Source organism: Scyliorhinus torazame, chromosome 11 (assembly GCF_047496885.1).
Source record: "Scyliorhinus torazame isolate Kashiwa2021f chromosome 11, sScyTor2.1, whole genome shotgun sequence".
Lineage (NCBI taxonomy): Eukaryota > Metazoa > Chordata > Chondrichthyes > Carcharhiniformes > Scyliorhinidae > Scyliorhinus > Scyliorhinus torazame.
This window is the reverse complement of record NC_092717.1, coordinates 221,082,420-221,110,003: the sequence shown is the minus strand read 5'-3', so window position 1 is coordinate 221,110,003 and position 27,584 is coordinate 221,082,420. Positions and strand designations below refer to the sequence as shown.

At 47.3% G+C, this 27,584-nt stretch overlaps 1 protein-coding gene across 1 annotated transcript in view; it reads right to left on the bottom strand.

Annotated features, from left to right (window-relative positions):
- Positions 1 to 26,575, bottom strand: part of LOC140386048 (protein THEMIS3-like) — a 97,886-nt gene extending 71,311 nt beyond the window's left edge. The window contains exons 1-2 of the mRNA XM_072468640.1: positions 26,377 to 26,575; positions 5,427 to 5,564 (exon numbers count right to left, since the gene is read on the bottom strand). Of these exons, the coding sequence (XP_072324741.1) occupies positions 5,427 to 5,564; positions 26,377 to 26,488 (250 nt within the window). The 5' untranslated portion in view covers positions 26,489 to 26,575. The remainder of the gene's footprint in view (positions 1 to 5,426; positions 5,565 to 26,376) is intronic.
- Between the last annotated feature and the right edge of the window lie 1,009 nt (positions 26,576 to 27,584).

The window sequence follows — 27,584 nt, the reverse complement described above, 5'->3', positions numbered from 1 at the left end:
GGGGGATATGGGGAGGGGGGATATGGGGAGGGAGGATATGGGGGAAGGGGGATATGGGGGAGGGGGGATATGGGGGAAGGGGGATATGGGGAGGGGGGAATATGGGGTCTATGGGTGAGGGGGGATATGGGGTCTATGGGTGAGGGGGATATGGGGGAGGGGGGATATGGGGGAGGGGATATATGCGGGAGGGGGGTTATGGGGGCTCTGGGGGATATGGGGGAGGGGGGATATGGGGGAGGGGGGAATATGGGGCATATGGATATCGGGCGGGGGGGGGGCTCACCCTGGCTGCCCTGACGAGGTCGTTCACCTTCTTGTGGCACTGGGTGCCTGTCCGTGGTGTCAGGGCCACAGCGCTGACGGCCTCTGCCACCTCCCTCCACGGACGCCGGCTGTGGCGTGGGGCGACTCTGCGGCCGTGTCCGGGATACAGGGCCTCCCTCCTCTGCTCCACTGCGTCCAGGAGCGCCTCAATGTCGCGGGACTGGAACCTCGGGGCTGAGCGGCGTGCGGCCATCCGGTCGGGTCTTCTGGGCGGGTGGGGGGAGCAACGCGTCTTATGAGCCGTCATGCTGTGCGGCGTGCATGACGCCGCACGGCGTGAACCACGTGAGCCAGCGCGGATAGCGCCACGTCGCTGCTAGCCCATTCCGGGCCGGAGACTTAGCGACGTTTGGGGCGGCGTGATGCAGGTGGGATTTGCGCCGTTATTGGCGCCGGTCGGCGGACATTGCGCCGATAACGGAGAATTTCGCCCCAGATGTGGCAATAATAAAGAGAGCCTGTTACTTACAGTAAAGCAAGAGAGAATAACCAATGGTGTTGGCAGTGAAAAATGCTGAAATTCTAATTGTGTATATGTGCATGCATATGTATGGGTTCTACGTGTGTATATGTATGTGCATGTGTATAATATACAAGTGTGTGCGTACATGTGTTCATATAGGTGTATGTGTGTGCGTACATATATGTGCGTGTGTGGCTTTGCTGGACTCAGCTTGATCTGTTCCATGATATATGTTTGCTGAAAGACCGTGACTTGCAGCATTCTGTGACAATGAGCTTTTAGTTCTGTTGTTTTCCCAAATCAACAATTAAAGGCTTTAATTTTTATATGTTCAAAAGCAAAATTATTAATAGCATCAAATAGTGTTGCAAGCATCTCATCAGAAAGAGACCTGTTTGCCCATTGGGTCTGTGCTGGCCCTTTGAAAGAGCCATTCAATCAGTCCCAACCACCTGCACTCTTCCTACAGCTCGAGAATTTTTCCCATTGCAAGGATTCATCCACTTCCAGTCGGAAAGTTACTGTTGCCAATGCGCTTTCAGGCAACGTATTCCAGATCTTTCCAACTTGCTGCGGATTCTTTATTATCCTCATGATGGCTGTTTCTTTTGCCAACTAACAAATTCTTCTCATTTACTCTGTCAAAATCTTCATGGTTTTAAACATCTCTATTGAATGTCCCCTGAACCTACTCTGCTCTTAGGAGAACAACTCCAGTTTCTCTAGTCCCTCACGTAACTGAAGCATTTCCTCTCTTGTGCCATTCAATGAAATCTCCTCTGACCCTCTATTTTGGGTGCTGCCGGTGATACAATTGTAAATATAGCCAAAAGAGCACAACTCACCGATTAACACCAACCCTATGCAACCAACTATCTGCCTGATTCTTGATGCAGCGTATGTAGTGGGGTGTGTGTGTGTGTGTGTGTGTATGTGGCGGGGGAGGCAGAATAGAGTTTCAAATACTTCCTTGTAGGAACAAGTGGACCATTCCAGGTCTCTCCCTCTATATCTCAGAATTCCTGCTGCACACATTTGCTAACATTATTAACTTCACTCAGGCCAAGTCTGACCTCAAGCAGAAGGTCATCAACCTGAAACGTCATCTTGGGTTTCTCTCTCCACAGATGCTGCCAGAACTGCGAGTGTTTCCAACATTTTCTGTTCCTATTTGAGATTTAGCCAAAGCTGCAGTTTGATCCGACTGCAAACTGGAATACTACGAGGAGGTGAAGACAGAGTAAGGCCCGGCTATGCCTTGAACTGTTATGTTGTGTGTAATCGAAAAGTCAATATTGAGCCAAAAAGCCCCAATCTAAAGAAGGTAAAGATATTAGAATGAAACTGATGATCAATGGTTTGTCGGTATAATGACTGATTGATGGTTTGCGGTGACTTGGTGAACTGACAGATTGAACCCTGGGTGGTTTATAGCTGTCATTTAAATCCTAAGGTTTAATTTATATTTGTATTTTGCTGACATTGATCGCCGTGGTGAACGTCAGCTTGCTGTCAGCTCCATTCAGTTAAGCTACATGTTGTGAAAATAAATTTTTGCAATAGTAGCTTATGACAGAAGAACATACTATCTCTATGAAATTCCTTTGTTTGCTATTTTGGTAGTATGGTAGTGTGGCTCCTTTAAGGGGAGGGCTCCACAAACCACATGACAGGCTATTCTTTCAAAGGTCAAACAGAAGTCTGATGATCTGAGACCCCACTTCACTCGTCAGGACGAGTTGACATGTGAAGGTGGAGTGATTCTGTGGGAATCACAGATGGCCACGCTGCCTCAGGCCAGAGGGCTTCTTCTTCAAGAGTTACAGGGCAGGGCAGACAAAGATGACGATGCTGGCGCACAGATATGTCTGGTGGCCAGGCATAGACAAAGTCATTGAAGAACTACTAAAACAGTGCCACCCTTGCCAAATGCAGCAAACTTTGCCACCTTCTGCCGCCATTCACCCGTGGGAATGGCTAGGTGCCCATAGTTCCATGTTGATTATGTGGGCCCTTTCCGGGCCAAGATGTTTTTGATGCTCCTGGATCCCCTTTCAAAGTGGCTACTGGTCCAAGAGATGGGGACCACTACCTCAGTGGGTGCCTTGCACTAAGTGTTTGCCATTCATGGGTTTCCCGAGTCAATTGTTTGGGGCAATGGCACCAGCTTCACCAGCGATTATGGTCAGCATTTTGTGAGAGCAATCGGCATATGACACACAAAGCCAGCCCCCTACTGCCCAGCGTTGCACAGGCTGGCTGAGAAGGCCATCCAAACCGTCAAGAATTCCACGGGCTACGGAGACTTGCACGTCTCTGGACCGATTGCCTTTTTGATGGACTCTCTTTCGGGTAGTGTGTTAAGGGACTTAAGGGGATGGGATGTGGTTGCATGGCCTCTTTAAGGGAGCGGGCTTCACTGACCACGTGACTGTCTTGGGGCCAATTGTGCGGAAGCAAGTGAACCCTGGCCAATGGAGAGTTTGCACGGGGCTCTGGGAGCCGGACTTCAGGCAATGTGGACCAAGGCGTTAAAGTATAAAGACCTGTTGGATAGTGTTCTGTGCCTGTTATCTAACTGCCTTTGCATTTCATCAATAAACCGCTTGTTTATTACTAGTGTATGTTTTGAGTCACCACCATTGATTCATAATACCAAAGTAATACCAGAAGGGCCTAATTTCAAGCGATTGTTCACCAAATAATTCCAGTGTAAGCATTGCAAGTTCATTGCATACTAATCCACATATTCAGCATCTTTATTATAGTAGATTAAAGTTCTCTATTACAGCGTACTAGTGCCTTGGCATGAAGTAAAATCAAACAGGGGGTGGGAGGGGGGTTAAATTTCTCTCCGGAGCATTATGGCCGTTTGGTAATTTTAGTTTCTGTGAGCATAAAGCAAGGAGCATCATACTATGCTTAAAAACAGAGAACTCCAGCATGGAAACAGAATTTGTTTTATAGGACCACTCACCCTCTACTGTGATGTATCTAAGAGAGTGGAACAGGTCAGTGTTGCATTTTCAGATATCGCCACCACGTTACGCTGCTGGTTTGACAAATTGATGTCCTTTTATAATGTCACTTTTTGCAAAATCTCGTGCAAATGATCTTTTTTAACCGCCCATCGGGTGCGTACACCCGGCGGGCCCGGAAGCTTCCGGGTCATGGGTCCATCAGGCCTGCCCGAGCAATATGAAATTCTGGCCAGCGATTATTTTCTGATGCCGGATATTATTGTTTATCTTTAACCAAAGCTCTACTGGGGGTAAGGTGGGGGATCCAACTTCGATCTCAGATAATAATAATCGCTCGTCACAAGTAGGCTTCAATGAAGTTACTGTGAAAAGCCCCTAGTCGCCACATTCCGGCGCCTGTTCAGGGAGGCTGGTACGGGAATTGAACCCACGCTGCTGGCCTTGTTCTGCATGACAAGCCAGCTATTTAGCTCAGTGTGCTAAACCAGCCCCATCACACAATATATACAATACAAGATATACAATAGGGGGTAAGATTCAGGAGGCCATCCCTCATTGTGAACAGTCTTATGGCAAAGGTCAACCTACCCATCTCACAAAAGGACAACAAAGTCTTTACACTTATTACATTTCTGCAGCCAGAACTACCAGTCACGTGCCTGCTTTTGGACCTAATAAGCACACTACTGCGAGATTGGCTAACGTGCTTTTTGACAGTTCAATCCATCAAGCTAGTTCCATCGGAGTCCAAAAAGGTGAAATTAGAAGAGAGCAGTAGCCATCTGTTCAATGATCAGCCATTCCTAAGGTTGAAAACAAGAGCAATGCTGAAGTTTCCGGGATGATGCTGATGATGATGATATATCCAGGAGAGAGAACTTGTGCTTTCTTCTTTCTACAGTTTGGCAGGTTTACACGGGGCAAGAAGTGTTTCAAAATGAAGTTTTCCCTCTGCGACGACGGTCTAAAAATAACTTCATTTGTCGACTTTGAAAACACAGAGATGGTGCAACTCTCAGCTGTAGAACCATCTGCCAAATCTTTCCCACTTTCTTAAGGTATTTATGAACCAATTTGATGCTAGAGTTCGGAGGCATAAACCAGCCGCAAACAAATATAATTGGGTAAAGCTCCAGAAGAAGCAGAAAAATGATGGAAGGAGGAGTGGATATATTTTCCAGGCTATTTTTTGAAGTGCACTACAAAAATTAAACACACTCCCGAGTCAAACTTCAATTCAAGTGTGTAATGCCCCCCAAATCAATACTGTCATGAAGCTAATCCCTTGTAGAGTGCAGTATCACACTGGCCAGAACCCAAAGCGTACAATTGGCTTGACTTATCCAATCAAACTCACAATGGTTAAACAATTTGACTATTAATGGGACTTAAAGAAAGAACTGGAAAACATTGAATCTTGTATGTGACAGAAGATGTTGAAACAACCCAGGAAGCTTTGAGGGGGATAACACTGTAACAAACTGATGAGACCTTTCAATGGGGGATTCAATTAGTAGGTGAACAGAGTGGGACTCATCAGCTGTTATTACTTACTTCAGTCAACAATAGGAGGATGTCAATGAAAGACTGCTTAAGCACAGTGAAGAATTAAGAAACTATAATCATTCCATACAAATGTCAACCCAACTGCTTACCTTTATAGAAAAGTGGCACCTCCAGAATTGTCCCTCGCAATCGGCCTCTCTCCAGCACCACTGCTTTGAGTTCCGTTGGAATTAATTCTATGATCCGAATAACATCTCCTGTTGAAAAGGAGAAATTGTACAAGTATCCTGCGCAAAAGCAAATTAAGGGGGAGAAAAACAATAGTCAGATAAAGTTCAGACTGATTTATGAAACAAATAACATTGATTTGTTCATTCAAACTGTGCAACTATAAAGATGCACTTTAACAGATTCATCAGTGAAAACAAAGTAGCTTAGGCTACTTAATAATAAGAATTGTACAGCAGCCATATGGCTGTAGCTCGCTCCCAAAATGTCTCGGCCTCGGGGCCTCTCTCACCATGGGGACTCTGAGTCCCTATTGGTCACCCAGGCCAGGTAACCCTTATTCTGCTGTGCTGCCCTTAAAGGGGCAATAACCACATCCCTCCCCCTCTAAGTCCTTTATACCATCTTCAATAACTAATTCACTCTGTCCTACATACTAACTAAACATTATGTACACGAGTTGGACAATTATAAATTGAGTCTTTGAAGGGCTGACCTATTTCCTGTGGGGTGGTGTCTATTGTCTGAGATGGTTCCACTCGATCAACATTAACAGGAACTCAAATAACGGATACCTCTTCTGCACAGGCAGTTCTTACTACTTATTTTCACCTTGACCTCAGTTATGTCGAGAACAGGTCATAAAATCCCTACAGTGCAGAAGGAGGCCATTCGGACTATCGAGTCTGCACTGACCCTGCGAAAGTCCATCCTAACTAAGCCCAATCTCCCGTAATGCCACCTAACCTTTTGGACACTAAGGGACAATTTAGCATGGCCAATCCACCTGACCTGCACACCTTTGGACTGTGGGAGGAAACCGGAGCACCCGGAGGAAACCCACGCAGTTACCCATGGTCAGAATGGAACCCGGTTCCCAGGCGCTGTGAGGCAGCAGTGCTAACCACTGTGCCGCCGTCGATCAGGTACTTCAGTGTTTGCGGGTTTGAAAACATTTCTTGAAGTTGACTGTCTGCTGGAGCATCTCTCCATTCCTCAAGTGGTCCACCATGTCTACTTGGTATGAAAGGGGTCAGGTCTTAGAGGCAATAATTTTGGGGATCCAACCTGATCCAGTACCAAAGTTTCTCACATATACAGCTTCATTTAACATAAATTATTGTGCAGTGCTTTGTGAATCATGGATTGCTTTGGCTGGCTCCTCCCTGGAAACACAAAGATCAGTCTCAAGTCTCTGATGACATTTCATTCCCAGTTCTACTGGTGGAACTCCTGTTGTTGCATGTGGACTGGTACGACAGCTAAGGAGGAATCATGTGATTTTGGTCACCAAGTTTCCTCCTGACAGTTTCTTTAGGCCAGACTTGAAAGTTTGGGTGCTAAGATAATGTATTTAATACCATTGAGAGGGGTGAAGTTTAGGAACTCAACACTTGTGAACATGGCTCCATTGTCTGATACTATGACTTCAGGTAATCTGTGAAGAGCACTGCGTGATCTTTTGATGGTAGCATTCAATGTAGCTGACTACAACTAATAATAATAATCTTTATTAATGGTCACAAGAAGGCTTTCATTAACACTGCAATGAAGTTACTGTGAATATCCCCTAGTCGCCACACTCCGGCGCCTGTTCGGGTACACGGAGGGAGAATTCAGAATGTCCAATTCACCTAACAAGCACGTCTTTCGGGACTTGTGGGAGGAAACCGGAACACCCGGAGGAAACCCACGCAGACACAGGGAGAACGTGCAGACTCCACACAGACAGTGTGACCCAAGCGGGAATCAAACCTGAGTCCCTGACGTTGTGAAGCAACAGTGCGAACCACTATGCCACCCCTCAAATATGTCTATCCATTTAGAGTGTGCATTAATCATGAGCAAAAACATTGTGCCCAGGAATGGACCAACATGATCGATATGGATTCGTACCCATGGCCGGCCAAGCCATTCCCAATGGTGCAGTGGGGCTGTAGCAGGCAAACTTTGTTGCAGGTGGCACTGTTAACAGTACTTGACTAGTTTCTCGATATCAGCATCAATAACAGGCCATGGTTTGACCGGTCGCACACAGGGTAGCTCCTGCATGGAGGTGTAGGTTTTGGAACTTTTCCCCATTTGATGGGTGAGTTTTGGTGACAAATCGTGAGGAGAGAGGAGGGTGGTGGATTCTCCCGCGGTGTGGGATGATGACGGGCTACCAGACCCGATTAAAGTCAGGAAGAGCCCTCGCCCAGGAGTTGGAAGACCCTCATGGTGCAGCAGCAGTGGGAAAGATGACAGAGGGGGATGGGTTTGCCTTTGATGCCCAATTTGCAGATGGAGCAGTTAATGAGCTTCATCAAGGGGGAATTTAGACAACAGCGCAAGGAGTTACAGGCAAATTGGTAGGTGGCTATTGAGGGTGCGCGGGCACCTCTTTGAGGGCCCTTGGAGTGAGTGGCGAAGCGGCTGGAGGCGCAGAGGGCGACGATCAAGGAGGTGAAGAGGACGGTCTCGGATCAGAGCGACCGAATCGTCTTGTTGGAGGCCGGGATGGCGACGATGTGGAAGGTGCTGCGGGTGAGGGTCGATGACCAGAAATATCGGTCATCACGGCAGAACCTGCGTATTGTGGGGCTGCCGGAGGAAGTGGAAGGAACGAGTGCCACCAGCTATGTGTCTAAGATGTTCAGGAAACTGGTGGATGAGAAGGCCCGTGAAGTGGATTGGGCCCACCGGTCCTTGAGACAGAAGCCGAGGACGGGGGATCCACCCCGGGCTCTGATTGTGCAAATGCACAAATTCCAGGAATAGGAGATCCTGAGGTGGACCAAGGCGACTCGGGACTGTAGCTGGGAGTGGAATCATAGGAAGATAGAAAATAGGTGCAGGAGTAGGCCATTCGATCTTTCGTGTGTGCACCACCATTCAATATGAACATAGCTGATCGTGAAAATTCAGTATCCCACTCCCTCTCCATACCCCTTGTTCCCTTTAGCTGCAAGGGCCATGTCCAGTTCCCTCTTGAATATATCCAACAAACTGGCACAACACCTTCCCGTGGTAGAAAATTCCACAAGGGGTGGGGTTTAAACTTAGTCAGCCCATGGCGTCCACTTCATTGGAGAAGAATGGCTGCTATGAGAGGGCTGAGCGTTGATCTCGGGTGGGGGGGGGGGGGGCAGTGTTGGCCCCAATGCGCTAGAGTGATGGCACCATCTCCTCGGACAGACGGTAATGGGACTCTTCCAGTTGGCCTTGCGGTCCGAGGAGGGGTGCTGTCAATCCTTCCTGATGCTCGTGGCTCTACCGTTGCAGTTCCAGCAGCACTGGGATGACTGGACCCGGGGCACGTCATCGAGCAGGGGCTCAGCGGTGTCCGGGGCCCCAGCATCCCACCGAGTGCCGATCCCTGGGACATCCACCTGCTGTGATTCATCAACTGTGCTCACCAGTGATTGACGCAGAAGCCTGCCATTGGGTAACCTCGCTGAGAGGTGAGTATGTACGCTGCTGGAGGGTGCGGGTGACTGAGATGATGCCTCTTCAGTGGTTATATCCATAACTGCTCATGTCTGGTGATTACAAGGGACACTAGGATGGTCCAGACTGCTCATCTAATAGCCCTGCAAGGTAAGGTAGGCGGCATTAGTACATCGAGGGTGATAAATGATGCAACATGTTAACACACGTGTGACTTGAGGAATGACTGGATGTCCCGAGGGTTTTCAGTACTCCTCACTGCCCTCACTTCACAATCAGCACAGGCCCGATTAGAATCCTCTCCGGCCAGCTCAAGGGCTCTTTCCTCATGTGGGGTCAGGTTCTGGAGTGCCCGCCTGACGCCGGGTGGCTGTGCCCTCTCTTGCCGGTTGTGCTTGTGTTGGTTCTGCGGAGCTACAGTTCGGTAGAGTGTAGGCCGGACCCTGCCAGTTCAGATGGTTGAGGAGTGGCATCAATGGGCTTGGAGTGGGAGCAGGGATTTGAGGAGCAGAGTTGTGACTAGGGGCACAGTGCGGGATGAGAGGGTGGCAGAGAGGGGGGCCTCCTCCCCTGTGAGCAATCCATGAAGTGGCTGGCTGATAGATCATCTTGGAGATGCGAGGGAAGAAGGTCATTCATCTCCTTCCTGCACTGCTGCGTCGTTCTCTTGTGGAGAGTGCTGGCACTGACCAATGCAGCTACTGCCTCCCGGACAGGAGTGAAGACCCTGCTGGTGGGCCGCCTCCCGGATTGCAGGTACAGGACTTCCCGCCTCTGCTGCACACCATCCAGGTGCCTGGTCAGGGTTCCCTCCATAAACTTGGTGCTAGGTTTGGTGCTGCCATCCTCTCTTGTGGCTCTGGAAGGTGCTGGGCAGTGTTGGGCAGTGCTGGACAGGTGTTTATAAAGAGCTCCCTAGTGATTGCGATGATGAAGTCTTCCCGGGCGAGCGAATCGGCGAGAGCACGGCACGATTCTCATGGGGAGAAAATCTTTTCTTGATGTGGTGTAAAATTCCGTGCGAAACCCCGCTGACTCGGATTCACTCCGTTTTCCTCAACAGGCCTGACAGTTTGCAATTTTCTGTTAAGATTCCGTCCAATGTGTCTGCGTTTAGTGTGAAGTTGTTGGAACATTCAAAATTTTGAGATTGATAGGATCAGGAAAGCTTGTAAAAATGCAGAATAGTCACTTAATGTCTCCATATTTCTGCTGTGAATGACAATACTGCCAATCTACACAGCTAATTTATGAGATGCATTTCAAACTTCACTGGCTCTTAAGTGCTTTGGGACATCTCGAGGATGTGAAAATGTTTTACATCAATTGAAGTTTCTTATTCAGATTTCCCGTTCACATTTGTAAGTACCACAACTAATACAATGCCACACTCTGCTCATTAAAATATTTCCTCAGCCCCACACTTCACAACGCTAATCACGTTATCAGCTCTGTATACGCTACCTCACTCTTTGACATTCTGGTACGGTCGCAGAGGAATTGATTTTCACCAGTATTGGCAAAGGGACTCATAGTGAATTGGCAGATTGGATAAAATTGGGGGCAATCAGAAATGGGTTGCTTGTTTGTCAGGCCCCCATTTCATGATATGAACCAGTCTCACCCGCAATGACTTATGTAGCGTCATGTCCTGAACTAACACTCCCACTATAAACTCTGATGTGTTGGGTGCTCTGGATCCGTGGAACACATACAGGCCACCAACACTTAAAATAATGCAACACTATTTTATTAAGTTAGAAACTGTTGAACATATTTTCACTGTGGGTTAACACGATGTTAGACTAAACTAAAGACCTATGCCTGTCCGAACCAGTCTATGCACTCAGCACATGGTGAAGATCTGTGTTGTAAGCTGTAAGCTCTGTCCTTGTGGGAGGCTGCAGCCCGAATGAGCGGGAACTCTGATGCCCCCTGTCTTTATAGTGAGTGTGCTCTAACTGGTGATTGGCTGCGGTGTTGTGTGTGTTGATTGGTCTTGCTGTGTGTCCATCAGTGTGTGTGTATCTGCACCATGATATACTGGTGTATATTATGACAAACTCCAGGCCATTTGTGTGTCCAGAAATTATGAATACAGTTTCCTGACATAACGTATAATTCTCATCTTCCATCATAGCTTTGTTTCATAATATAGGATGTAGAGTTGTGAGCTTTCACTTGGTCAGTAGGTCAACAGGAGACTTCCCAAATCTGACCAATTTTGTTTTCTGCTATGAGGTCATTTCTTTAATTTTGGTGGATGAGTCTGTTTTGGGATGGTTTAGGGTGGGTGTGGTTGTTCAGGGTGTGGCAGGAATGAGTTGAAAATACATGGAAAAAAAATTCAAAAGCATGGCTTTGTAATTGGTCACGTCGCTGTTTAATTTTTAAACAGCTCTTTGTAAATCGTAACAACAATGCACACCAGGGACAAGTAGATGTCCCCCTCATGTATCAGTGCTGCTCTCATACAAATGAGGGGGAAAATGTTTCTGAACATCTGACTTTTATCGGAATTGAAGTACTGTCCTAATTCAACTTACATGATGGCAAGACCCATGAAGAACAGCAGCATTTCTTTGTGATCTGGACCAAGTTCAAGATTTATACACATACATTTCTTCAACGTGGTCTTACCTAACACTAGATGAGGTGATGTGCTTTTTGAATCATTAACCTGCCTTATTCCATGGTACAGGTGAAAATACAGAGATACATCTATTTCAATAAGTAAAACAACTTTATATCATTATCTCAAAACAATGATTGCAGCACACTGCTCAACTTTAGTCTATTGTCCTCTGTAACTTGAAGTGGATAACTCCTCTCCATTCTGCCTGGCAGCCTGGGGAAGACTATCTCTCTCTGCTGCCTCACATCTTTCCCACTTTTTGGCAGCACCTTTCTTACTTCTGTTTTAGTTGGGTAAGCAGGAGAGACTAATGCCGTATTCCGCCAATATTCACATGGGTAATGCCAGCTAAAACCTGCCGAGGGATGGTCATCATGATAATTAAGACTTTTAAATGGAGATAATCTGAAGATAGGTCTTGAGGATTTCAGGTGACAGGGCTGTGACACTTTTCTTTGGCAGCTTGTTCCATTGTGGGATTGTCCTTGGGAAGAAGGATTGTGAATAGACTGTCTTGGTAACAAAGAGTCTTTGTAGTTTGCATGGATGACTACCTCACCTTATGCCATTGCCGGAGGGCACCAGGTATTTGTTCCTGTCAATTCCCACAAGTCTATTCCATATTTTATAGAACACGTCAGACTATTTTTCTCTCTCATTTCCTGTAAAGATTACCTCCACTGCCTCTATGTTTTCATAGCTCTATTAGCTATTTGCGAAAGTCTGACTTCTGGCTAAAATATTTCCTCTCCCTTCTAGTATACATCAGTGCAGATACTATCATTACAAACTCATAAATAAACAGTTAATAAATAGGAAAGGAATAATAAATACAGCTTCTTCTCTAAAATGTTTGCAAGGCCAGCATATGACTTTACTAACGTGGCTGATAGTGTGTGAATAATTAACCAAGCGCAGTTGTAGAAAGGTTGGGCTGGATTCTCCGGTCGTCGACGGCCAAATCGCGTTCGGCTATTGGCCGGAGAATCACAGTTCCCGACCGACTCGGGGGCGGCACCGCTTTCGTGATGCTCCAGCCCCTCCAAAGCGGCGAACTCGCAGAGTACACCGCACCACGTATCGACGGCCTCAGGACGTTGCCTAAGGCCCGCCCCCTGATGCTCTGCGCCCGACCGGCCGAGTTCCCGACGATGTCGGTCGCGTGTGGTCTCATCCGTTGGGAACTCGGTGCGGCGGCTGCGGACTCAGTCCAGCCCCGCCACAGTCGGGGGAGTGCCGATCCGCAGCCATTTTATTGGGGGCTGGGGGCACTGGGGGGGGGGGGGGGGGGGGGTGCAGGGTGCGCAAGCCGGCCAAAATGGGGCATTATTTGGCGGGCCAGGTCCGCGAGTGGCCTCTGCCATGTAGCACGGTGCGGCTGCTGCAGACCGCCGCTGTGCGCATGCCAGGCCACGGAGCCGGCAATTCCCCGGGCCGTATCGGCAGCAAGAGCCAGGTGTTCTACGCTGCCGGTATGCTAGCCCCCAGCTACACGGAAGACTGGTGGGCGTGGGGACATAGCCCCAGAATCGGAGAATCCAGCCCGGTATTTTAACCATAATCATGCAATCATATTCCTCAGTAAGGTACCTATGAGATAGGGGAGATGATGGTGTATTGGTAATGTCACTGGACTAGCAACCCAGAGGTCAAGTCTAATGTCCTGGGGACAGGGGTTCAAATCCCACCATAGCAGCAGGTGGAAATTGAATTCAGTTAATAATTCATGAAGTGAAAACTCGTCTCTATCCTTGATTGTTATAACCCCCCCCCCAACCTGGTTCACTGAAGTCCTTGAGGGAAGGAAATCTGTCATCCTTACCTGGTCTGGTCGACATGTCACTCCAGACCCACAGCAATGTGGTTGACTGTTAACCAAAGAATTCATACAGTGCACAAGGAGGCCATTCGGCCCATTGCATCTGCGCCAACCCTCTGAAAAAGCGCCCTACCTCGTCCCACTCCCCCCCCCCCCCCCAATCCTGTAACCCCTTAATCTGCACATCTTTGGACACTAAGGGGTAAATTAGCATGGCCAATTCACCTAACCCACATTTCTTTAGACTGTGGGAGGAAACCGGAGCACCCGGAGGAAACCCACGCACACACGGGGAGAAAGTGAGTCACCCAAGGCCGGAATTGAACCCGGGTCTCTGGCGCTGTGGAGCAGCAGTGCGAACCACTGTGCCACCGTGCCGCGCCACAATGGTTAAATGGCCTCACAAGCCACCCAGTTCAAGGGCAATTAAGGAGAGGCAACAAATGCAAGATTTGTGATCGACACCCACGTCCTACTAAGGGATAAAAGAAAAAAGATAAATAGCTGCAGACTGTGTTTGAATCTGCCAACTGGAGGATCCTTTACAGGATGGTCCTGGTCCCTGTTCCAATATCCCTGGAAAATGGCTTTTAAATGACTCAAGGGAATTCTGAATGGCAACATATATTGTGCAGCACAGAAGCAGCCATTCAATCCAATCCGCCATTTCTTTGTTCCCAGTTATGAATGCCCCCGTTTCTGACTGTAAGGGGCCTACATTAGTTTTTATCAATCTTTTTCTCTTTACATACCTATAGAAACTTTTACAGACAGATTTTATGTTCCCCACTAGCTTACTTTCATATTGTATTTTCCCCTTCTTAATCAATCCCTTGGCCTGCCTTTACTGAATTTTAAACTGTTCCCAATCCTCGGATCTATTGTTTTTTCTTGCTAATTTGTATGCCTCTTCTTTGAATCTAATACTATCTCTCATTTCTCTTGTAAGCCATGGTTTGGCCACAGTTCCCTTTCGACTCTTGTGCCAAATAGGAATAAACCACTTTGGAGTTCACCTATTCGTTCCTTGAATGCCTGCCATTGCCTGTCTGCTGTCCTTCCTTTCAGTAATGTTTCCCAGTCCGTCATTGCCAGCTCATACCTCATACCACCATAGTTACCTTTATTGAGATTCAGGACCCTGGTCTCAGAATCAACCACCTCATGATCCATCTTGACAAAGAACTCGATCATATTATGGTCATTAACCCCCAAGGGTTCTCCCACGACTAGATTGCCAACTAATCCTCTCTCATTGCACAACTCCCGGCCCTCAATGTATTGGTCCAGAAAACCATCCCATATACACTGCAGAAATTCCTCCTCTATTGTACTGTGACTACTTTGACTCGCCCAATATATGCAGATTAAAGTCACCCATAATCACAGATGCTCCATTGTCCCATGCATTTCTGATTTCCTGCCTAATGCTATTTCCAACATTACCACTGCAGTTTGGTGGTCTGTGTACGATCTCTAACTTAAGGTTATCCTATTAGCAGTTCATGGGCCAACAACCTACAACCTTATAAGAAATCTGACAACACCAGAGGCTCCTGACACAAAGTCATTTGACCAGTTGGTGAAGCTGGGTCAGGGAGCATTTCAACCCCTGACCTTCAATCATACTACAGTGACACAAGTTCAACTCGGAACCCAGGAGAAACGATCTCTTTGTTTCTCAACTCATGCAAATGGCCGAGCATTGCGTGTTTGGTGTACTGCTTGGTGGCATGCTGCACCATTGCTCAGTATGTGGTATTAACAACATAAGTGTAAAAAAGAAGTTTCTGGCTGAAGCTTACGTCTTGCACCAAAAAGTGGAAGCCTAACTTAAATGACTGGAAGAACTGGGAATTTTCAGACCCATGCAGTTTTCAGAATGGGCAGCCCCCATCGACCCTGTATTAAAGCCAGTCCACCCCATTCGGATATGCGAAGACTACAAGCTCACAATCAACCAGGCAGCCCAAGTAGACAAATACCCAATTCCACAAATTGAAGATGTTTATGCGAAGCTGGCCTCACATACATCAAACTTAACCTCAGCCATGCTTACTTACAGTTGGAACTGGACGAGGATTCCCAAACGTTTGTGTTGATTGACACGCAAAAAGGCTTGTTTCAATACACCAGATTACCTTTTGGCATCGCCCCAACCAGTGTGAAATTCCAGCACACAATGGAGAATATCCTCCACGCATCCCGAAGGCTGTGGTCTACCTGGATGATGTTCTAGTGACAGCAACTTAGAAGAGGCATTGAAAAGATTCAAAGATGCGGGAATCCGACTGAAATGCAAGAAGTGCACTTTCCAAGCTGGCGAGGTCACATACCTAGGGTTCAAAGTGGACTCAAAGGCCTGCATCTATGGGCTAACAAAATAAGAGCCAGAAAATAAGTTCTGGCGCATAAAAACGTGGCCAAATTAGAGTCCTTTTTAGTGGTGATAAACCATTGTGGTCATTTAATTCCCAACTTAGCAACAACATTGGCACCACTACAAATGCTCTTAAGAAAATACCAGCATTGGCATTGGAAGGAACCTCAGGATCAAGCGTTCCGACACTTTAAGCAGGTCTTCCAGGTCTTCCAGTCATAGAGCCTAATGGTTCACATTTATCTGAGAAAACCCATCATTCTAACCTGCAATGGGATAGGGGCAGTTCTGTCCCATACAATGGAGGATTGGTCAGAGAGGTTGATTGCTTTCCCCCCCTAGAATGCTTTCTGAGCGTAAATAGGTGCAGATTGAGAAGGAAGGCCTTGCTGGAATCTATGGAGTCAAAAAATTTCATCAGTATGTTTACGGGTAATGTTTCACAATAATAACGGACCACAAGCCCCTGCTGGGGCCCCTTCAGGAAGTTATGTCAATGCCACCAATCGCCTCTGCCAGAGTATAAGTGGGCCTTATTGCTGGCGGCCTATGATGACTCCTTTCAGCATCGGCCAGGTACACACATTTCAAAAGCTTATGCATTGAGTCGGCTCCCACTTTCAAAGAACCTGGCGCCCCTGCCGGTACCTCAAGAAACCCTCTTGGCATTGCACCTTTTGGACACCCTGCCATGGTTACCAATTCGAATCGTGTCCAAGTCAGGCCCAGCCTCGTGCGTGGTAGATTTGAACAGAAACACATTGGCCACACAAGGAACCGAGGGACCACAGCCCCAATCTCGGGACAGTTGGAGCTGGCTGGCAGCACCTGTCTTTCAGTAGTGGGGTTGGAACAAAGGGGATCCAGAAGTCTAGAGGTGGCCATACCATTGCTCCAGAAACAAGCTACAGAAGGGGATAATCCTGCAGGTTTGGCTCCTTCTCAGGGACAACATCATTACTTCCCAGTTGGAGGAGCCAGTTGGGGGATTATAATAATAATAATCTGTATTAGTGTCACACGTAGGCTAACATTAACACTGCAATGAAGTTACTGTGCAAATTCCCTAGTCGCCACACTCCGGCGCCTGTTCGGGTACACAGAGCGATGATTCAGAATGTCCAATTCACCTAACAAGCACGTCTTTCGGGACTTATGGGAGGAAACCGGAGCAGCCGGAGGACACTCACGCAGACACGGGGAGAACGTGCAGACTCTACACAGACAGTGACCCAAACCGGGAATTGACCCTGGGACCTTGGCGCTGTGAAGCAACAAAAAGAACAACAAAGATCAAAGAAAAGTACAGCACAGGAACAGGCCCTTCGACCCTCCAAGCCCGTGCCGACCATGCTGCCCGTCTAAACTAAAACCTTCTACACTTTAAGTGAGATTAAGTGAGAACAGTGCTAACCACTATGCTACCATGCCGCCCAGTCACATAGAATGGGAGGGCACACCACTTTAAGAGGACACCTTACCACATCCCTCCCTTAAGTCCCTCAATAACATATGCACAAATAAGCTATGTACAATAACTATATACACCATCACAGCATTAGCCTATTGAAAGATTTCCTAGGTCTTGAGGACCGCTAGGTCTTGTGGATTAAGGTGGCCCACAAGACATAGGAAATCTCTCGATAGGCTAATGCTGTGATGGTGTATATAGTAATTGTATATATCTTATTTGTTCATATGCTACCGAGGGACTTAAGGAGGAGGAATGTGGTAGAATGGCCCCTTTAAGGGGCATGCCCTCCCATTCCATGTGACTGGTTCAGGGCCTATCATGAGGGAGCACACAAACCCTAGCCAATGAGTTAAAAGTGCAGGGCCTGTGGTTGAGGTTTTGGTCAGCATGAACCCAGGAGTCTGATACCTAAATAGAAACTCTGTACTGTATATAAGTTACCCTTGTTAGTTACTTTGTTTTTCCTTACGAACATCTATCTGGTATTGCCTCAAGCCACCACACCTTCATAATTTTTCATCACTCTCTTTATTTTTTTTGAGTCATCTTTTGTTGATTTTTAAAACTTTGCCAATCCTCCGGTTTACCATTAATCTCTGTCACATTATATGTTTTTTCTTTCAGTTTAATACTATCCTCCGTTTAACCATAGTTGATTTATCTATCTCCTTCCGAGAATCCTTCTTACTCGCTGAGGTACATCCTTGTTGTGAGTCATGAACTATTTTCATAAACGTCTGCCATTTCTGATCAACCATCTTTCCTGCTGGGACTTTAAAAGGTGGGACATGCTCCCGCTGTCATTGGCAGGGAGGGTGCAGACCGTGAAAATGACTGTCCTCCCCAGATTTTTGTTTGTCTTTCAGTGCCTCCCCATCTTCAACCCTAAGGCCTTTTTTAAGCGGGTGAGTAGGATCATTACGGGCTTTGTGTGGGCGAACATGACCCCGCGAGATAAGGAGATCGCTGTTGGAGCGCAGTCTGGGGGGGGGGGGGTTGGCGCTGCCGAACTTTCGCAACTACTACTGGGCGGCCAACAGAGCTATGATTAGGAAGTGGGTGATGAGGGGGGTTTGCGGCGTGGGAGCAGCTTAGGCGGCATCATGTAACGGTACTAGTCTGGGAGCTTTGATAATGGCTCCTTTGCCGTTCTCGCCGACCCGTTACTCCACATGTCCGGTGGTGTTGGCGACACTGCGGATCTGCGGACAGTGGAGGAGGTACAAGAAGGTGGAGGGAGCGTCGGTCTGGACCCCGATAAGTAACAACCACAGGTTTGTCCCGGGTAGGATGGATGGTGGGTTCCAGAGCTGGCAGAGGGCAGGCATCAGAAGGATGGGAGATCTGTTCATAGACAGAAGCTTTCCCAGTTTGAAGGCGCTAGAGGACAAATTTAATCTGCCGCCAGGAAACGCCTTTAAATATCTGCAAGTACGTGCCTTCCTGAAAAAACAGGTAGTGGCCTTTCCGACGCTGCCGCCACTGAGGATACAGGACAGGGTGGTGATGCACTATCAATTACGACGAGAGGAGAGTAGAAGTAATCGAGGCTTTATTACGCAGAGATGTGTGGCCTCCTAGAGCAGCTTATGAAATGGCTGCTGTTCGGCGAGCATACACATTTATACTCCGCCTAATGTGCGGAGCCAGCAGGCAGGGATCTACCCCCGTACCTGTAGTACAGGGGCCTTACCGTAATACCCATATATACAATATAATACAACAGTGGTGACTACCACATTCACCCCCTGTTAAAAATGAGTCCAGCGGGGGGGGGGGGGGGGGGGGGGGGGGGGGGTGGAAATCTATATACATACAGATTGGTTTTAAAATTACAGAGAAGGTTACAAATTTAGACGATCGGGCGCCTTGATCTGTGGTTGAGAGCGCAGCAGTGCTGGTGGCGACTCAGGCGTCGGCTTGGTCTTCGGTGACTCCGTGAGCGTGTCGAAATCCTCTTCATCCCCGGGTGAGAGCAAGGAGAGGACGGATTGTCCTAGAGTGGGGGCTGTGGTGGGGCGTGCTGGGGGAGGGGAGGGTGGCGCCGGGGCAGAGTGGGGGGGGGGGGGGTGTGGGACCCAGCTGGTGCCAGGTCCCTTAGGGAGACTGTGTCTTGGCGGCCGTCGGGGTACACTACGTAGGCGTACTGCGGGTTCGCATGGAGTAGCTGTACTCTCTCAACCAATGGGTCCGCCTTGTGGAGCCGCACGTGCTTGCGGAGGAGAACGGGTCCTGGAGCTGCCAGCCACATTGGGAGCGAACCCCGGAGGTGGATTCCTAGGGAAGGCAAGGAGACGTTCATGGCGGGGTTCATTGGTTGCGGTGCACAGGAGCGACCGAATGGAGTGAAGTGCGTCGGGGAGGACCTCCTGCCAGCGGGAGGCCGGGGGATATCTGGACTGTAGGGCCAGATGGACGGCCCTCCAGACCGTCCCATTCTCCCGCTCCACCTGCCATTTCCCCTGGGGTTGTAGCTGGTCGTCCTGCTCGAGTCAATGCCCCTGTTGAGCAGGTACTGGTGCAGCTTCTCGCTCATAAATGAGGATCCCCGGTCGCTGTGGACGTAGGCGGGGAAACCGAACAGAGCGAAGATGGTGTTGAAGGCTTTGATGACGGTGGCAGACGTCATATCGGGGCATGGGATGGCGAAGGGGAATCGGGAATACTCGTCGACGACATTAAGAAAGTGTGTGTTGCGGTCGGTGGAGGGGAGGGCCCTTTGAAGTCCACACTGAGGTGTTCAAAGGGGCGGGAGGCCTTCACCAGGCACGCACAGTCTGGCCGGTAGAAGTGCGGTTTACACTCCGCACAGACCTGGCAGTCTCTGGTGATAGCCCTGACTTCCTCGATGGAGTAGGGCAGATTGCGGGCCTTAATGAAGTGGTAAAAAACGGTGACTCCCGGGTGACAGAGATCGTCGTGCAGGGTCCGGAGTCGGTCCACTTGTGCTCTGGCACATGTACCTCGGTACAGGGCATCGGGGGGCTCGTTGAGCTTACCGGGGCGATACAAAATCTCGTAATTGTAGGTGGAGAGCTCAATCCTCCACCTCAAGATTTTATCATTTTTGATCTTACCCCGCTGTAAATGCACTATCAATTACGACGAGACGAGAATAGAATGTAATCGAAGCTTTATTACACAGTGATGTGTGGCCTCCTACAGCAGCTTACGGAATGGCTACTGTTCGGAGAGCACACACATTTATACTCCGCCTACTGGGCGGAGCCAGCAGGCAGGGATCTACCCCTGTACCTGTAATACAGGGGCCTTACCATAATACTCATATATACAATATAATACAACAGTGGTGACTACCACAGGTGGTCTCCGGCACCTGGGTAGGGGAGGGGAAGGTGTCGGATATCTACCAGGAACTACAGGAGGCGGAGGAAACCCCGGTGGTGGAACTCAAGGGCAAGTGGGAGGAGGAGCTAGGTGAGGAGTTGGAAGTGGGTCTGTGGGCAGAGGTCCTGGGCAGGGTTAATTCCGCATCATCACGTGCCAGGCTCAGTCTAATTCAATTTAAGGTGGTCCAGCGGGCATACATGACGGCAGCGAGAATGAGCACGTTTTTTGGGGTAGAAGACAGTTGTATGAGGTGCAAGGGCAGCCCTGCAAACCATGTCCACATGTATTGGGCATGCCCGGAGCTTAGAGAGTTCTGGCAAGGGTTCGCGAGGGCAATGCCCAAGGTGCTTAACACACAGGTGGTGCCGAGTCCAGAGATAGTGATCTTTGGAGTGTCAGAAGACCCGGGAGCTCAGTGGGTGAAAGAGGCCGATGTCTTGGCCTTTCCCTCCCTAGTAGCCCGGAGACAGATCTTATTAATGTGGAGGGACGCGAAGCCTCCGAGTGTAGAGACCTGGGTTAATGACATGGCTGGGTTTCTCAGCCTCGAGAAAATAAAGTTTGCCTTAAGAGGGTCTACGCTAGGGTTCTCTCGGAGGGGCAGCTGTTCGTCGACTTTCTTGGCGAAAATTAAAATGTCAGCAGCAGCATCAATCCGTGGGGGGCGGGGGGGGGGGCGGGGGCAGGAGGCGGGGGAGAGGCAGGTCGGGGTGGTTGAGTGCTTCATTGGGATGGTGTGGGAAGACTGAGTGGGGTAATGTCTATTTAATTGTTACTGTATATTCTCTTTTTGCACTATGTTAATGTTCACTCTAGTTTGTTTTGTTATTATTGTTACTACTGTTTTATTATGAAAAATTCTGCAAAACCTTAATAAAAATACTTTTTAAAAAAACAAACACCTTTCCTGCTAAACTCCTTTCTTAGTCCACTCCAGCCATCTCTGCCTTCATTCCTTTATCATAGAATCCCTACAGTACAGAAGGAGACCATTCGACTCACTGAGCGTGCACTGATCCACTCCGCTCTATACCCCGTAGCCCCGTGACCTAACATCCACACCCCTGGACACTAAAGGGCATTTTATCATGGCCAACCCACCTAACCTGTACATCTCTGGATTGTGGGATGAAACCGGAGCCCGCGGAGGAAACCCAAGCAGACACGGGGAGAATGTACAAACTCCACATAGTCACCCAAGGCCGGAATTGAACCTGAGTCCCTGGCGCTGTGAGGCAACTGTCTTAACCATTGTGCCATCATGCTGCTGTAATTTATAATTACAGAGTACAGTTGTTTCTGAACCAAGTTTCTCACTCTCAAATTGAATGCTAAATTCTACCATGTTATGGTCACTGCTCCCTAGGGGATCTGAAATTGCTTATTAAACCTGCCTCATTACATATTAGCAAATCCAAATTAGCCTGACCCCTGGTTGGATCCACAACATGTTGTTCTAGGAAACTCCCGAATACATTATGAATTCTTCCTCATGGCTACCTCTGCCAATTTGATTTTCCCCATTTACATGAAGATGAAAATCACCCATGATTAAAGTAATACCTTTTTTGCAAGCCTTTATTATCTCCTGTTTTATTCTCCATCCTACAACATAGTTACTGCGAGGGTATCAATAAACTACTCCCACCAGTGTCCTTCTCCCCTTGTTACTTCCTACCTCCCCCATATGGATTTTACATCATCCGATCCAAGATAATTTCTTGCTATTGTGCTTATCCATCTTGTACTAATAAAGCTAACCCACCACCCTTTCCTACCTGCCTTTCCTTATGAAAAGTCACATACCCCTGAATATTTAGTTCCCAGTGTTGATCTCCTTGTAACCACATCTCTGTAATGGTTATAAGACCATATATATTAACCTCAACTTGTGATGTTAATTCTTTTATTTTGTGCCGGAGGCTTCGTGTATTTTAAGTAAAGAACTATTAATTTTGCCCTGTTATCATTATTTCCCTTTTCTAACCCTATTTGTTGCTGTTTTTTTATGTTTGCAAACTCTGAGTATCATATCATTACCTAAATATCTGCCTTGCAATGCTGTCATATCCTTAGAATCATAGAATTCCTACAGAGCAGAAGGAGGCCATTCAGCCCATGAAGTCTGCACCGACCCTTTGAAAGAGCTCCCCAACTCGGCCCACTGCCCCACCCTATCCCCATAACCCCGCCTAACCTGCACATCTTTGGACACTAAGGGGAAATTTATTTTTAGCTTAGCCAATCCACCTAACCTGCACATCTTAGAACAGTGGGAGAAAACCGGAGCACCTCTCCCCGGCAACTATACTCATCTGTGCTCTTCCAACGGGTTCTGCTTGGCAGGAACAAATGGTGGGGGACCTGTCGTGATTCACAACAGCTTGTTTTCACATCAATGTGAATAGACAATTTAACATGGGGGGGACAATCAGACGCAAAGGTCTGGTAATTACATTTCAATTGATGCAAATGGGAATCCTGACTTTTAAAGTTGGGATTCGTGTTACGTCATTGGTGGGGAGCGGGGATAATCAATTGGGAAAATCCCGTTGGCGTCAAGGCCATTTTGGAATTCCTACATGATTTTCCTCCCCAACCACCCCCCCCGCCCCCGGCAATTCCCATCCTCCGAAAATGGGAGTGCAAATTCCCTCCCCAATGTCATAATCCACCAGTTTGCGTTTCGTCAATGGTCTGATGAAGCAGTTTCTCCAGTAGGGTCTGAGACAGGCATGGCAGTACAAAGAGCCAGCATGCATCTTGTGTGGATTCTGTACTCTTAATTCTACTACAGCACACAAAAATATCAACTTGTAACTACATAGTGCCACTAATGATTCGACACCGAGACATATAATGAGTCACCAGGACTGGTGACCAAATGCATGGTCAAAGCGGAAGGTTTTAAGGAGCCTCTTAATGGAGAAGAGAGAGCGAACGGTAGCGAGGCAAAGAGGTTTCGGGAAAACATTTCAGAATTTTGGGCCTTGGCAGCTGAGGGCATGGTCACCAATGGCAGAGGGATACTTTTTAAATAGTTGAGTTACATTAGCTACCCTCCCAGCTGCAGAAACTGTTCCAGAGTCCATAGAATCCTGGAAGATGACCACCAATGCATCCACTATTTCCAGAGCCACTTCCTTAAGAACGTTGGGATGTAGGTTATCAGGCCCTGGGATCTATAAGCCTTCAATCCCACAAATTTCTCCAACACCATTTCTCTACTAATATTGATCTCCTTCAGTTCCTCCCTCTCAGTAAACCCTGCATCCCCCAGCATTTCTGGTGTCTGATTTGTGTCCTCATTTGTGAAGACAGAATCAAATTATGTATTTAGTTGCTCAGCCATTTCTTTGTCCCTATTATACATTCCCCTGTTTCTGACTGTAAAGGATCTACATTTGTCTTCACTATTCTTTTTCTCTTCACGTTCCTATAGAAACATTTACAGTTAGTTTTTATGTTCCCTGCAAGCTTACCCTCGTACTCTATTTTCCCCTTCTTAATCAATCACTTGGCCCTTCTTTGCTGAATTTTAAACTGCTCCCAATCCTCAGACCTTGATCAATTGTGTGCTTCTTCCAAGATCGAATACCATCTCTAGTTTCCCTTGTAAGCCATAGATTGGCCACCTTTCCTGTTTTACTTTTGTACCAGACAGGAATAAACAATTGTTCCCCCATGCGCTCTTTGAATGTTTTGCCATTGTCTATCCACTGTCATCCCTTAAAGCAATGTTCCCCAATCAATCAAAGCCAACTCACTCCTCACATCATCATAGTTGCCTTTATAAAGATTCAGGACCCGAGTCTCAGAATCAACTACTTCACTCTCCACCCTGATGAAATTTTCTATCATATTATGGTCATTCATCCCTAAAGGATCTCGCACAACTAAATTGCCAATGATTCATTTCTAATTACACAGCACCCAGTCGAGGATGGCCTTTTCTCTAGTTGGTTCCTCAATGTATTGGTCCAGAAAACCATCCTTCCTCTACAGTATTGTGGTTAATTTGATTTGCCCACTCTATATGCAGATTAAAATCACCCTGCAGAGGGGAGGAGTAAAAGGTGTTCCTTTATCAAATGCATCTCTAATTTCCTGTTTAATGCCATTCCCAACATCAACCCTGCAGATTGGGGGTCCAAATACGACGCCACTAATGTTTCTGTGTCCCTTTTTCTCAGCTCTACCCATACAGATTCTACATTGTCAGAGCTAACTTTCTTCCTCGCTATTGTATTAATTTCCTCCTCCTCTGACTCCTTGCATATGTTCCTATCCCCCTACCATTTTACTTTCCACCCTTCCCAACCACTCTAGCAAATAGTCCTCCTCGGACATGAGTCCCAGTCCCGCCCGGATGTAACCCGTCCAGTTTGTATTCGACCCACCTCCCCCAGAGCTGGTCCCAATTCCCCAGGAACCTGAAACGCTCCCCCACACACAATCTCTTCAGCCGATATATCCTGCTATTTCTACTCTGACGTTGCACTGGTAGTAATCCTGAGATCACTATCTTTGAGGTCCAACTTCTCAACTTTCTTCTTTACTCCCTATATTCTACTTTTTGGACCTCATCCCTTTTTTCACTTCTGTCTTTGGTACCAATGTGTTCACCCTCTCCCTCCAGAATGTCCTGTAATCATTCCAAGACATCCCTTGGCCCTAGCACCAGGGAGGCAACATACCATCCTGGAGTCTCGTTTGCGGCCACAGAAACACCTATCTATTTCCCTTTCAATTGAATCACCTATAACTATTGCATTCCCACACCTTTTACTCCTCCCCTCTGCAGCAGACCTAGCTTTGGTGCAACGAATTTGGCTGTTTCTGCTTTCCCCTCAGAGGTCATTCCTCTAAACAGTATCCAAAGCGGTATATCTGTTTTGCAGAGGAACGGCCACAGAGACTCCTGCATTGCCTGCCTAGCTCTCTTGCTCTGCCTGGTGGTCACCTATTCCCTTCCTGCCTCGGAGTCAGAACCTGTGGTGTAACCACCTCTCTATACATGCTATCCACAGCATTCTCTGCCTCGTGGTTGCTCCATAGGGTCCCAGGCTGTCGCTCCAGCTCGAACCCCTGGCTTCCAGGAACTGTAGCTAGGTACACCTCCCACAAGCACTGGAAATGTTCTCGACGTCCCACATGGAGCAAGAGGAGCAAACCAAGGTTTTGAGCTCTCCTGCCATGATTTACCCCTTTAAATTAAAGCTTTGCAAGATGCTTGATATTAGATTAAATCCAATTCTCTGTGACCCTTCTTTCCTTGTCCTCGCTATGACAGATTATAGCCCTTACAGATTATAAACCACAAAAAGTATTTTCAAACTATAAGTTATCAGCAAACCATGAATTACTTCAAGTATTTGGCAATCATGAGTTCTTTTTGATGTGTCATGACTTCATAACTAATGCTTATTGCAATCTACTTTCCTTTTACAAACTGTTTTGCCACAGCAATCCCGTGTAGTTAGAGGCATTGCTCTTTTGACCTGCTGTGATAGTCCAGATTGCTTTGCGCGGTCCTTTATCAACATCGTTAGATGCAAGGACCGCTTGACAAGAATTAATAATCCCTTGGAAAACAACTATGTGCTTGCACCTTGATTATACTTGTGATTTTCCATAGTGAATATCCAATAACCCCTACAATACATAACTCCGACACGTTTGAAATCAAACACTATTTGTATCACTGAAATGGATGTTACATTTCTCTATGGCAAAAAACAGAGAGTAGCATACATAAGAAATGTTTTTGGAACTTGCTTTACCTTGTAAATAATTTCCACTGATCACCTTCACTGTCCGGTTCAGGTTGTTTGGATTCAGCGACTGGATGAAGGAGTGCCAGAGTTGTACTTTTGGCACACTGCCTTGATCCATTTTCTTTCTTTTTCACTTGTACTGAACTAACACCTTACTAGAGCCGTACAAATCAAAACACACTTAAGCTGGCAAGGTGGTTTTTGCTCATGATTCTCCAAACAAAGTCTAAAAACTGGTTAATGGCAAAACCACTGTAGCCAATCACCTACTGCTTTGCAATCGCCCTCAATGCTTGTGTCTGTAGTGTGTGGTTTTGGGCTGGTTCCAATTATCTATCCAGACCATGCAGCACTTTGTTATAGTGGCTATGTAAACCCATATAGCATGATAACTATTCACATTTACAAAGAGCTACTTCTGGATTTAATGACTCACAGTTCCTTATGGATAGGTCATAAGAAAAGCAATGTTAGTAATGACAAAACTATGCTCAGAACTAGAACTCCAAAAAATCTTTAATGGAGACCATGCAGAAATGGTCACGTGATATGGAGCCTCATTTGCCTAAAATACAAACTTTTACAAAGCTTTTCATAATTGACATGGTCGAGATGCACATCTGTTTCCACCTGAAATTAAAAACTGGAGAGATTCCTTTCACACATATATTGATGCAAACACCAATTAATCACTAATCACTGATTTTTGGAGGGCTGGTTAATATTGATGTGAGCAGATTATTTAAGATGGATTGTGAATAGCGGCCTGGAGAATGTGAGAGTATAAAACTATTATACAAGGCATGCAGTTCAGAATGAGTGCTAGCATAAATGCATGCTTGAATGTAGCACTCTTCAGTGCCTCCTTTTTGAGTCACTGTGCCCATTAGGGGTCACCCAGCACCAATCTCATTGTCTATGGAGCAGCCGTGGTCCCTGCCCTCCTGTCTACACCACAAACATGGACAACGTACAGCAGACACCTCAAATCCTTGGAGAGATATCTCCAATGTTAACTTCTGCAAAATCCTGCGAATCCACTGGCAGGATAGGCGTACCAACGTGAACATCCCCTCCCAGGCTAATATCCCCAGTATTGAGGCACTGGTCACGCTTGACCAGCTGCGATGGCCGCTCATCCCTTCTTGGGACGTCCCTCAGTGTCGAGGGTGACTTGCTTCAACTTCAGGGGTTGGGTTCTGTGCTGACTGAAT